The sequence below is a fragment of the Heloderma suspectum genome, chromosome 4 (genome assembly GCF_057233095.1).
Source record: "Heloderma suspectum isolate Gila_16-S chromosome 4, 16-S_ref, whole genome shotgun sequence".
Taxonomy (NCBI): Eukaryota; Metazoa; Chordata; class Lepidosauria; order Squamata; family Helodermatidae; genus Heloderma; species Heloderma suspectum.
In genome coordinates, this window is record NC_139461.1 from 313,705,584 (window position 1) to 313,718,004 (window position 12,421).

A 12,421-nucleotide genomic window follows, 5' to 3' on the forward strand; every position below is an offset into this window, starting at 1 on the left:
CAAAATAAAAGAAGGTGACCTCACACCCTCAGGCTTGGGGTAACCTAGAACTAAAGGGAGATCAGAAAATGATGCAGAAAAACTCCTGGGGCAAGAGGTGACGTGCCGAACAAAGCCCGGCTCTGAGGTTATCCTCGTGGTTGTGCAATTGCTATTCTTAGGGGCTGTGGCCATCACCTCCCAGGGATGCGTTGGGGCAGCCACCCCCTGGACGGCAGCTCCCATTATCTCTGTCCATTGGTCAGTGGCTGGAGGGCACCAAGTTCGGGAAGGCTGCTTTAGGATTCCCCCCCCCCCCCAAGGATCCAGTGATACACCCTCTTGCAGCCTTCTGTGCTTGTAGCAAAATCATTGAGATTTTCCTAGGGCCGTTTTAACTGATCAGGCCACCTCCGCAGTCACAGAGGAAAGAGGTGTTTGCCTCCTAGGATTCCTTGCACCGTCACAGAGGGCTGCATGATGCAGGAACTTTGAGGGGCTGGCAAAATGTTTGGGGCTGCTGGCCCAGATTCGTTCAGCAAAGAAACTATGGCCCCACAGCACAGTCCTGTGAGGGCCTCCTCGGCAGTAGGTCCCATTGAGTTCAATGGGATTTACTTTCAGGTAAGTGGTCATTGAGCACGCTCCGGGAGACAGCGCAGGACAGGAAGGCCTGGCGTGCTATGGTTCATGGGGTCACGAAGAGTCGGACACGACTGAACGACTGAACAACAACAACAAAGTGGTCATTGGATTGCAGCCTTCTTAACAGGGTGACGTATGAATACCCAGCAGAAACTGCCAGTGGGGCAGCGGTTGGCTGTGGACTGGGGAGACCTGGGCTCCAGTCTCCCCTCCGCCCTGTAGCACCTGCTAGCCTTGAGTCAGTCATCAGTTCCTCAGCCTAACCAGCCTCTCGCAGGTTGTGTACTCCAGAGATGCCACCTTACGCTCCTTGGAGGAGAGATGCAGTGCAGATGTGATAAAGCACCTGATTCGTAGGCTGACAGCCCTCCTGCATGGCCTTGTCGCCCATTGCAGTGAGAATCTGAAGCAGAGGCACAAGGAGTTTATGGCCCTTCTGGATTGGTGGGAGGTGGGGGGCTGATGGCCTCGCTTTAGGGTAAGCCGCCTGGGGCCCTCGGGACATTTTGGACTACAACTCTCATAATCCCTGATCATTGGCCATGCTGGCTGTGGCTGATGGGAGATGTATAGAGGGCACCGGGCTGCCTACCCCCGGCTACGATCCTGCCTGCCTTTCTTCCTCCCGTGCTGTCTTGTTCTCTGCTGCCGCTCAGCTAGGTAGACTGTAGTAGACCTTTTGAGTGTCTGTAAGGAGGGATGGGCAAACGTGTGATGTTTGAGCTTGTTGAGGTTCTCCTAGTTCCTCCTCAAAGCGCAGCTTGCCTCGTTTGTGTTTCTGAATGCACGGCGGGGTGGGTGGGTTGCATTTTGGATTGGGAAGAATGTGCATTTTTAAATGTGTGCTTTTTTCAGATCAAAAATGCTCATTTCCCCCCAATAGGCTAAAACATGAAAATGCGGATTTTGAGGAGAAATGCGCATTTGCAAACTTGCGCACATTCACATTTTTTTGAAGTGAGCAACGGAAGTTTGGGGAATTGCAAAGACTTTGTGAGGATTGCGCCCCTGCCCAGGTTCAGGGTTGTGAACGGGGCACATTCTCATGATGTGTGAGCAGGAACAACGTTCCCGCACATTCCAGTCTGGAAAGGCCATGGAAACCCACTGCCGCTCCGAGCAGACCCTGCTGGCCGAGAGGGACCACCAGCGATCTGATTTGGTGCAAAGCCACTTCCTGTGAGAAAGCTGGTGGCATTGCTGGCTGTATTTTCTGAAACCAGGAAATCTGGAATCTGGTGGCGGAAATGGAACAGCAACAGCAGAACACGCCAGTTCACTTGGCATGGAATTCCGAGTTGGATGCATCGGCATTCATTTATGTCGTTTAAGCGCTTTATTCTGTTTGGAATGTGTGCGTGCTTCCGCTCTGCTCGCTTGCTTGGAGAATAATACTTCGCTCCAATCGCGCGTCAGGCATTTCTGGATTCTGCCCTCCAAGCCGTTTTCCTTGAGCCGCCGATACCGGGGCTGTGCGCAGGCTCCCGGATGCCTCGCTTGAGGCCTGCTGTGTTTGGGGAATGGCGGGGGCCGAGGGGCCGCCTTTCCGAGGAGACCCCACTGGGCTGGGTGGAGAGCTTGGCTGCCGCAGCGCAAGGCAGCTTCGGGCGTTCGGAGGGCGAGTGCCGCGAGCAGGGCGGGATGCGGGGAGGCGCGGTTCGGGGCGTCCGTCGCGTTGCGGCCAGAGAGAGGCACTCGCTCGACGGGTGGCAGCGGGCCGCCTCTGCCATCCTGTCGACGTTGCCGCTCCGTGGGCTCGCGGTTTGCACAAATGCGGGGGGGAAGCTGCGGGTGGGAAGCGAGGCCAGAAGCAGAGCCACGCCGTGGGTTCGATCCGGGCTGAGTCAAACTTCGAGGAGACCCACTGGTTTCAGTAGGCCTACTCTAAACATGACCAAGCCTGGATCCGCCCGTGGGGAGCTAGGGCCCGGCAAGCCTGCGGAGAGGGCCTCGTCGGGTCGGGTCGGGTCTCTGGCGCGCGCCTGCCGGCTCAGCGTCTTTCTGCTCTCGTTTCTGCAGCGTCTTCCTCCGCCTGATGGAGATGGACCCGGACGCCCTCTGGCTCCTGCTCAGCGGCGCCCGGCGGCCGCACGCCTACGAGCCCCCGCACCCCGGCCTGCGCCCCGTGCGGCTGGGCGGGGCGGAGGAGAGGAGGGGCGAGTTCGCGGGCAACGCGGGGCGCCTGCTGGACGCGCTGCACCGCGGAGAGGGCGCCGCCCCCGGCGGCCGCCCCTGAGCCGCGCCCCGGCGGCCGCCTTCCCCGCCGCGAGGCCCGGGCAGGGCAGAAGAGCGACGATCCAGCGGGCAGCGCCGTGCTGCGGAGGCGCGTCCTCGGAGGGCGATGGCTGCGGGGGGAGGACTTGGCGTCCCCGCGCCCCGGCTTCCTGCCGGCCGACTTCCCCGTGCAGCGCTCCTGGCTCGGACTGACCACGGGGGGGGGGCGCCTCCGCGTGCCGGCGGCCGGGCGGCCCACGCGCTGCGGACGGCTGAGCGGCCGCCTGCGCGCCGCCCCCTCCGCCCTGCCCGGGGAGTTCGGAGGGGGCCGGGGAAGCGCGCGGGGCGCCTGGGGGCTTGGCGTGGAGGGCCGGGGCGTTCCCGAGCCGCTGTCTGGAGACGGGCCCAGGAGCGAGGCGCCGCCTGCCGCTGGGCCCGATCTGCGGAAAGCGGCGCCCTGCCTGCTCGCGCCTCGGCCTGCTGGCCGCCAGCGCTCTTCGCGGGTTCGGCGCCCCGTTGATCTCGTTGCCCGGCGGCGGCGGCGGCGCCTCAGCGGCTCTTTCTGGGAGCGCCGCTGGAGCGGAGACGGCGCCGGGCCTTCCTCGGGCGGCGCGTGTCTTCGGGAGTCGCTGCCCTGGGCCGGCGCGTCGGGCCGCAGGGGCTCCGTGCAGCGGAGGCGGAGCAGCGGGCTGCCTTCGACCCGGGCTGCGGCGCCAGTGCTGGGTCGCTATCTGGCGTCCTCCGTGAAAGCCGCAGGCGCAGCGGGAGCAGCGCTTGGCAGGGGCGGCCCAGTGCCCAGGGGGCGGCTTCGCCCCGCGGGTGTCGATGGCACAGCAGAGTCAGAGCCGCGGAATGTCTAGTGGCCGGGAACGATGGGAGTCGTAGTCCAGCACCTTTGTAGGGCCCCGGGTTGGGGAAGGTGACTTGGAAACTCGCCTAAGGGGAAGTGGGGCTGGGAGAATGAGAATGGAACAAAAGGGGCGTGTGGTCCCCCCCCCCCCGGATATTTGAGTTCTGGGCTATTCGGCCTCTCTCTGGCTGCCTTCTTGGAGGCCCCGATCCATTAATGGCTTTGGCATAAAAGGTGAGACTCGTACACATCACATCTATTGATTACAGAGCAAGGTTTACAGTGCTATGGATGAAGCTCTGTCAGCGGAAGGCAGCTTTTTCCAGGTGTCATTAGTTAGGGAATAAAAGATATTAAAGCATCAGTCTTTTACTTTGTCAGGAGCCCAGGGAGAGAGCGGGGTGTGGGGACCTTGTTTTTGGTCACAAGCAAATTGATCGGCTGCATTTCTGTGAAGATGCTTCAGCTTCTTGGTTGAATCCCAGGCTGTAGCCCAGAGATGAAGAACAGAGGAGCATAAATGCTGCAGTGTCATTAGGCCTGCACACTACGGGTAGCCAGGGGGACAGGCAACCTCCTCACCCTGGCACTGAAGCCCTACCGCCTTTTCAGCCCTGCACCCTCGTTACATGCACAAGCCTCTCTTTCTGATCGCAGGGGCTAGAAATTCGCCCATGTTCGTTTCGTGGGGTTTTTTTAATGAAAGCTGAGATTCTCAAGGCTGAATGGAAACATTTGCAGTGCACTTCCATGATGTGATGGTGGAATGCACAGAGCCTGGAGCCAAGCAGTGCACAAATCTATTGACAAATGAGGAAAGAAGCCTCACTTTGTTCAGGGTCCAGTCCCTGCCTCCATTTTTCTCTTGTAATGCTTGAAATGATAAGATATAATGAACAAGGGATGTACAGCTAAGAACCTGGCCTTCCTTACCGAAGGGATGATGGCTGTACCACCCTTTCACAAGCAGATTTTGGGGAATTGCAGAAATACTCCCCCCCAAAAAAAAAAACTTAAGAAAAATTCTATGGAGGGGGACCCTAAAAACAGTCCCATGAGGACAGAGTGTGAGCACAGAATGCTGGCTGACTTTTGAAGAGTAACAATGGAGTATCTTGAAAATGGGCATAGCTGGTTGAAAGCCTGAACAGAAGCAGCCCACACTGCAGAATTTTTTTTGTCAGGCCCCACTTGTTAACCACGAAGGCTCAGAATGGAACTTCTGTGTACCAAAGGCAGCATCCCTCTATATATACCAGATGCAGGGGACAAAACAGGAGGACGGAGGGAGGCTGCTCCCTTTCCAGCCCTGTTCGTGGACACTGCTGGAAACGGGATGCCAGATTAGAGGGTTCTTTGGAGAGATCCAGCAGGACTCTTCTGGGTTATCTTCTGAGTGGGTATAGAATCATAGAATAGTAGGGTTGGAAGGGGCTTACAAGGCCACTGAGTCCAACCCCCTGCTCAATGCAGGAATCCAAGTCAGCATCCCTGACAGATGGCTGTCCAGCCCCATCTTGAATGCCTCCAGTGTGGGAGAGTATATCATTGGGTATATCACTGTGACTAAAAGCATGGGCTGTGAGCCAGGAAGTCCTTTCAAGTCCTGCCACTGCTATAAAAGCTACAAGTGCTCAACTCCCATCCCCCTCTGCACTCCACAAACTGGTCTACCCTGCAGAGCTGGTGGAAGAAAGAGCTTTCAGTGTACTGGATCCCTCTCTGTGGAGTTCCCTGCCATTTGATGCGAGGCAGACCCCAACATTGCTCTGTTTTCACCATCTTCTAAAAATACTTTTATTTAAACAAGCCTTCCCTGAGTAAAAGACCAGCCAGTTGAATTGGTATAGTTTGATTTGTTTTTTAATGGATGTATTTTTCCCCACTGTTCACTGCTTAGGAATCTTTTTTAGATGTAGAGTTGTACATCGAGGAACAGCAGCCCTGAGTGTGGGCAAGACCCCATCCCAACCTTTTCCTCCCAGTATGGGCTGAGATTACCAGGGGAGGGGGGTTGCAGGAAAACCAACCCTAGGGCTCCTGCCACGAGCCAAGCAGCAGCATAAATTGGCGCACTTTCTGGCGTGGTGTGTTTGGAAAGGCCTCTGGCCGTGTGCTTTATTAGTTTGCAAAGTGTCCGGGCTGTAGGAGCCGGGCACTGCGGGAGAAAGGCTACATTTCAGAAAATAAGGCACCTAGACCATGAGTCAAGCAGTCGACTGATTGCTTTGCAAACCACACTTCTCCCTTTCTGCCCCCCGCCCCGAAGTTTGGAGAGTAAGCTCATCAGCACCTTTCAAATTGTAGCTGAAAAGTAACCCTATTTACCAACAGTGGTGTAGCTGGGTAATTTTAGACCTTGGACTGCATGGTCTTATGGGGGTGTGGGGCGGGGGTGCTTCAGATGGCCACGAGCATTACTTCCGTTGTGAATCCCACCACCAGCATTGATCTTCTCCTTGCATACACACATCAGTATTCCACACTTTACAACTGCTTCTACATTCCTGAATTGTTAGAGCAAAAAAGAAAATAAAAAATTATTTGCCATCCCTGATTTTTGTTTAAAGAAGTACTCTGAACATGTACAGTTTTGCATTTTAAACTCACCTAAATCACTGCACCATCATGACTACAGGAATAAAATGGAGTTTGTTTCTGCTGCCCTAATGAGGAACATATTTACTTGGGACTAAGCACCGTTTTGTTGTTCAAAAGAATATGTTTTAAAAGTTAAAAATAGAAATTGAGCAACTGTAGCCATGCACATGTCTGGCTCGGTGCCTCCTGACTAAAACCGGTTTAAGAAAGAAAGGATGCTTTGACAACCAGTGTCAGCCTGGGGGACCAGGCCTGCCTGTGCTGGCCCAGCTGCAAATGCTGGGTCTGTTTGCTGCTGCCCCATCACCTGCCACTCTGGGTGATTACTAGGGGGGATCTGGGCTGTGGACCCCTGGACTTTGGCTCTGAGGCTCAGCCCCAGCTGCACAATCACTTCCCAACAGGAAACGGGGGAGTCTTTCCCACCTCCAGCCCTCTTGTTTTTGCTGAAGCTCAGAAGTGAGTGGGGTTCCTTATGTAGCCAAAATGGCACTATCCATGCGCAAGAGGGAGGCATCAGCAGGGGAAGTTAAAACGAACAAAAGGGGGACATTGGAAAAGAAACATCCTGTGGGAGAGGGGGACCCTGTGAGAACTGGATATGCTCTGTGGGCATGGAACGCTGAGTGGCATTTGGGGGAGGGGAATGGAACATGGGGGGGGGATGGAATGGAGTGCTCTGGAGAGGGTCATGGCTGGCTCGCATCCTCAACAGAAGAACATGTTATTAAGAGCAGGGGGTTGGACTCTATGGTCTTATAGGCCCTTTCCAACCCTACTATTCTGTGATTCTGTAAGAGCTGAATGTACAGGAAAAACTGAGGAAGGCTCTGGCAGGTACATATGAGCCATGCAAATAAGAGATTTCCGGTTGCCCTGAATGTGTCCAGGACCCCATTTCACGTAGAGGTACTGGGAGACGGGTGCCGAAGCATTCAAGAACTCCTGGGTTCTTCCCCTGCCCACAGTGTACATTGTACTGCCAGCTCTGGGCCCCTTGGGATGCCCTTTCCCCCTGCCCCTGTCGTGAAGAAGAGGCCCAGGCTTGGACCACGTTCAAATGTGGGGTCGTATCCAGGGCACCGAGTGACCTGTCAATCTGAGAATGTCCTAGGCTTTTCAGAAACTCAAAAGATTTGTTTTACGCATTAAAAAATAGCATCATAGCGTTATGGTGTTATACCACCGTCATAAGCTTCAAACCTCTGCTGCTTATAAAAATGGCACCGGCTGAGCTAATAACCTGAAACTTGGCATCCATGATCTACTGATGAATTCAACGGACGTGTCGTATTTCAGACCCATCCAGTAAAATTGCCACAAGTATAAGAGCCTTGAAAGAGCCTTCAGGTGCCTTCACACAGCGCTACACGAGGTGCCCTTAACATCCCAGATGGATGAAAAACAGAGTTTTGAGAGGGTAGTCAGAAACACCTTGGAAACACAAAACAGTTTAGTTCCACTCTAGCATGAAGAATTGGTGTTCAGATGCCCCCTGCTGTGTGTGCCCCCCCATCAGCCAGGAACCGCTGGATGCCCTCAAAGCCAGGCCTGTTCTTCTCCAGGGGCAGCTTTCAAGGCCTGGCTTCCTGGTGATGGACTAAAACAGCCGCTGGTTCGTAAGCTGAACCAGGGCTCGCTGCAGAACGCTGGAGAAGATGCCAGCGCTTTGGAATGAAAAAGGCAGCGGTGCTGAGCGCAGTGCACCTGCTGTTTTGCCCCTACTGGAGCAGGACTCTTCACTCTGGGCTCAGAGCTGGATGAAGAGGGGATTGTCCTTCACCAACTGACAGAGTGCAGCAGAGCTCAAGGGGGACCTGCAACATGTGGCAACTGGGAATGCTGCTGCTCAGGATTCCAGCCAAACAACCAAGCTCCTTTCCTGGACACTCCATTCCATCCCCTCTCCCCTCCAACAATCAGCACTCTGTGCCTACTGAGCATGATCAGCTTCCATTGGGGGGGGGGGTGTCCCTCCCCTGCTGCGTTAGGGTTCTGTCCCCTCCCCCCTGCCCTGTAAAGGTGTTGGGTGTGTGTCAAGTGCCCAGCCTCTGGCTTCCTTTGTAGTCAAGCTGTCAAGCCAGTGTTTCCAGTCAATTACTTTTATTATGCAAACTATAAACAAACAGGCCCTGCCCCAGGCTACAGGCAGTATCCTCATGCAGCAATTGTCAGCAAGCTTTCCTAGCAGGCTTTGCATGATACAGTAAGCTTCAGGTCACTACCTGGGATAAAGCACCATGAATGAGAGTTGCTACTGAACTGCAGCTGGCTACCTCAGACCCCCCTTCTCAGGCTGAGTGGCCTTCCAAGTCCTGCCCTAAAGGTGGGTCTTTCCATGGGTTCGCCTACCTTGCTGCAAGTCTGCTGGAGCACCTCGTGACCCTGCGTTGCTCTCCCTTTGCATCTGCATTGAACTCATGGGGTTTTTATTCCTACCCCTCCTCCTCTTCACTAGGAGCCAGCATTCCCACGGGTTGTGGGGAGGGCCCAGTGTGGCTGTCCTCCAGCTGATTAGAGTGCAGCCAGGCTTCACCCTCCCGGTCACTGTTATTCTCCCCAAGGCCCTGCTCTTGCAGCCTTGGGGCCTCAATCACTCCCTCCCCCCCGACTTGTTCAGAAAGAACAGGAGGAACAGAAAGGGAGGTGGGGTTGCACTGTATGCGAAAAATATCAACAAAAATACAGGACGATGAGCTTGGTAGCCCCATCAAGAACATCTGGATCAAAATAAATGGAGCAAAGAATAAAAGGAACCTGGTGGTCGGAGTCTACTACCAGCCACCCAATCAAGGAGAAGATGAGGACGAAACTTTTGAAAAGCAAATAGCCAATGTTTCAAGGAAGCATGATGTAGTAGTAATGGGGGACTTTGATTTCCCCGATATTTGTTGGGAGACAAATTCTGCAAAACATGGCCCCTCCAGCAAATTCCTGACTTGTGTGGCAGATAACTTCCTCCTACAGAAAGTAGAGGAAGGAACTAGAGGATCGGCTGTCCTTGACTTGATCCTAACCAACAGAGATGACTTAGTGGATAAAGTAGCAGTTACAGGAACTCTGGGGGAAAGCGACCACGTTGTTCTTGGTTCTAAGGGAAGCAAAAGCCGAGTGTAGTCAAACGCGTACCCTGGATTTTAGGAAAGCTGGTTTTAATAAACTCAGAACAGTGATCAGTAAGGTCCCATGGCAAGCGGCTCTAACGAGAAAAGGAGTCCAAGATGGTTTTTTCCTTTAAAAAAGGAAAATTCTCAAGGCACAATTACAAACCATTCCAACAAGAAGAAAAGGTGGAAGACAACAGAAGAAGCCAGTGTGGCTTCACAAAAAGCTTAGAGATGACCTGAAAACAAAAACAAAAAAAGGACACATATAGGAAGTGGAAAGAAGGCCAAGCAACAAAGGAAGGGTACAGGCAGGTAGCACAGAATTGCAGGGATGGGGTCAGGAAGGCTAAAGCTGAGAACAAGCTGAGGTTAGTGAGGGAGGCTAAAAGCAATAAAAAGGCTTTCTTCAGCTTTGTTGTTGTTGTTCAGTCATTCAGTCGTGTCCAACTCTTCATGACCCCATGGACCATAGCACGCCAGGCCTTCCTGTCCTGCGCTCTCTCCCGGAGCGTGCTCAAGTCCATATTCATTGCATCAGTGACGCTATCTAGCCATCTCATCCTCTGCCGTCCCCTTCTCCTTTTGCCTTCAGTCTTTCCCAGCATCAGGGTCTTTTCCAGAGAGTTTTCTCTTCACATTAGGTGGCCAAAATATTTCAGCTTCAGCTTCAGTATCTGTCCTTAGTAAAAGGCAGAGGAAAGAAATGGTGGTTCAGCTATTAAATAAGGATGGCAAAACGATAACAGATGACAAAGAAAAGGCAGAGGTGCTCAGTCTTCTCCCAAAAGAGGGTCTATGACCCCCGTGGCAAAGGCGAAGTACAGGCTGAAGGGGCAGGATTGCAGCTTGAGATCGATAGGTATATATGGTCAAGGAACACCTAATTACTTTGAATGAGTTCAAATCTCCAGGGCCAGATGAACTGCATCCTAGAGTAATAAAGGAACTGGCAGAAGAACTTTCAGAACCGCTGTCTATTCTCTTTGAGAAATCATGGAGGACGGGTGAAGTGCCAAATGACTGGAGGAGGGCTAATGTTGTCCCTATCTTCCAAAAGGGTAAAAAGGAGAAACTTTGGAACTATAGACCAGTCAGTCTGACAACAATCCCTGGGAAAATTCTGGAGCAGATGATAAAGCAATCCATCTGTGAGGACCTTGAAAAGAATGCAGTGATTACTCGAGGCCAACATGGATTTGTCAAGAACAAGTCCTTCCAGACTAATCTCCTCTCATTTTTTTATCAGGTAACCTCCCTTGTGGACTGTGGGAATGCTGTGCACATCATATACCTCGACTTCAGCAAAGCTTTCGACAAAGTGCCCCATGATATCCTGATGAGCTCAAAGTGGGCTTGATGAAACAACGATCCGGTGGATCCACAGTTGGCTACAGAATCGGACTCCAAGAGTGCTTATCAATGGACTTTCTCATACTGGGGAGAGGTAACGGGTGGGGTACCGCAGGGCTCAGTCCTGGGCCCAGTGCTCTTCAACATTTTTATTAATGACTAGGAGGAGTAGGTGCAGGGAATGCTGATCAAATCTGCAGATCACACAAAGTTGGGCGGGATAACTAATACTTCGGAAGACAGAAACAAAATTCAAAGTGATCTTTATAGACTGGAGCACTGGGCAGAAAACAACAGAATGATATTTAATAGGGATAAATGCCAAGTTCTGCACCGAGGAAAAAGAAACCAAATGCACAGTTACAAGATGGGGGATACGTGGCTCAACCACACGACAAGCGAGAAGGATCTTGGAATTGTTGTGGATCACAAGCTGAATATGAGCCAACAATGTGATGTGGCTGCAAAAAAGGCAAATGCTAGTTTGGGCTGCATTAATAGAAGCATAGCTTCCAAATCCCAGGAAGTACTAGTTCCCCTCTACTCAGGACTGGTTAGGCCTCATCTGGAGTACTGTGTCCAGTTCTGGGCACCACACTTTAAGAAGGATGCAGACAAGCTGGAGAGGGTTCAGAGGAGGGCAACGAAGATGTTCAGGGGACTGGAAACAAAGCCCTATGAGAGAGACTGAAAGAACTGGGCCTGTTTAGCCTTGAGAAGAGGGGAGATAAGATAGCGCTCTTCAAGTACTTGAAAGGTGGTCCCAGAGAGGAAGGCCAGGATCTCTTCTCGATCATCCCAGGATGCAGGACACAGAATAATGGGCTCAAGTTACAGGAAGCCAGATTCCGGCTGAACATCAGGAAAAACTTCCTGACTGTTAGAGGAATACGACAATGGAACCAATTACCCAGGGAGGTGGCGGGCACTCCCACGCTGGAGGCATTCAAGACGATGCTGGACAGCCATTTGTCGGGGATGCTCTGACTTGGATTCCTGCACTGAGCAAGGGGTTGGACTCGATGGCCTTGTAGGCCCCCTCCAACCCTACTATTCTATGATTCTGTGATTCTATGACTCAGAATCTGTTCCCATGTCTTCTTTGGGCACGTCTGCAGAGGTGCTGGGCCCCATCCCTACAGTGTGTGTGTGTACGCACACATGTATGTATTTCTTCAAAACCTGGAGTTCTCCCAAGCCTGCTGATGCCTCCCTCTTGTGCACATAATAGAGGGTACTGTGTTGGCTATATCAGGATCATTACTCAGATCGTGAGTTCACTATTAGCATATAGCAGGGATGGGGAACCTCCAGCCTGGGCCAAGTCTGGCCCACGGGTCGGCCTCGTCTGACCCACCAGCCTTTTCCCAGCCCCCCCCCCACACCTTCTGCCCAAACTGCCAGCAGGGTTCCCCAACTCAGGGCTGCAGAAAGAACAGAAGATTTCCTCGTCTCCTTTCCTTTTCCATATCTCTGCTGGCTGTCACGTAGCACCTCTGCAATGCCCTGAAGATTTCGGAAAAGCAAATGCAGGCAACTAGGCTTGCTCAGGCCAATGGAGGGAGGGCATGCCCAGAGGTCATCTGGCCCCAGGGGTGCCCTGGAGGCACATTGGCCCCTGGAACTGAAAAGGTTCCCTGCCCCTGGTATATAGGACGTTAGTGCCGCAGCTGGT

General features: G+C 53.2%; 1 protein-coding gene across 6 annotated transcripts in view; it reads left to right on the plus strand.

Annotated features, from left to right (window-relative positions):
- TTI1 (TELO2 interacting protein 1) overlaps positions 1-12,421 on the plus strand; it is a 40,896-nt gene that overhangs the window by 19,783 nt on the left and 8,692 nt on the right. For 3 of the 6 annotated variants that reach the window (XM_084854884.1, XM_084854889.1, XM_084854888.1), the window contains one exon: positions 2,644-3,712. The exons of 1 other annotated variant lie outside the window; for it this stretch is intronic. In XM_084854884.1, the coding sequence (XP_084711010.1) occupies positions 2,644-2,860 (217 nt within the window). In that variant the 3' untranslated portion in view covers positions 2,861-3,712. Of the gene's footprint in view, positions 1-2,643; positions 3,713-10,642; positions 11,230-12,421 lie in introns of those variants that run through there. 2 more of the 6 variants (XR_014790820.1, XM_084854887.1) reach the window with 2 other exon arrangements.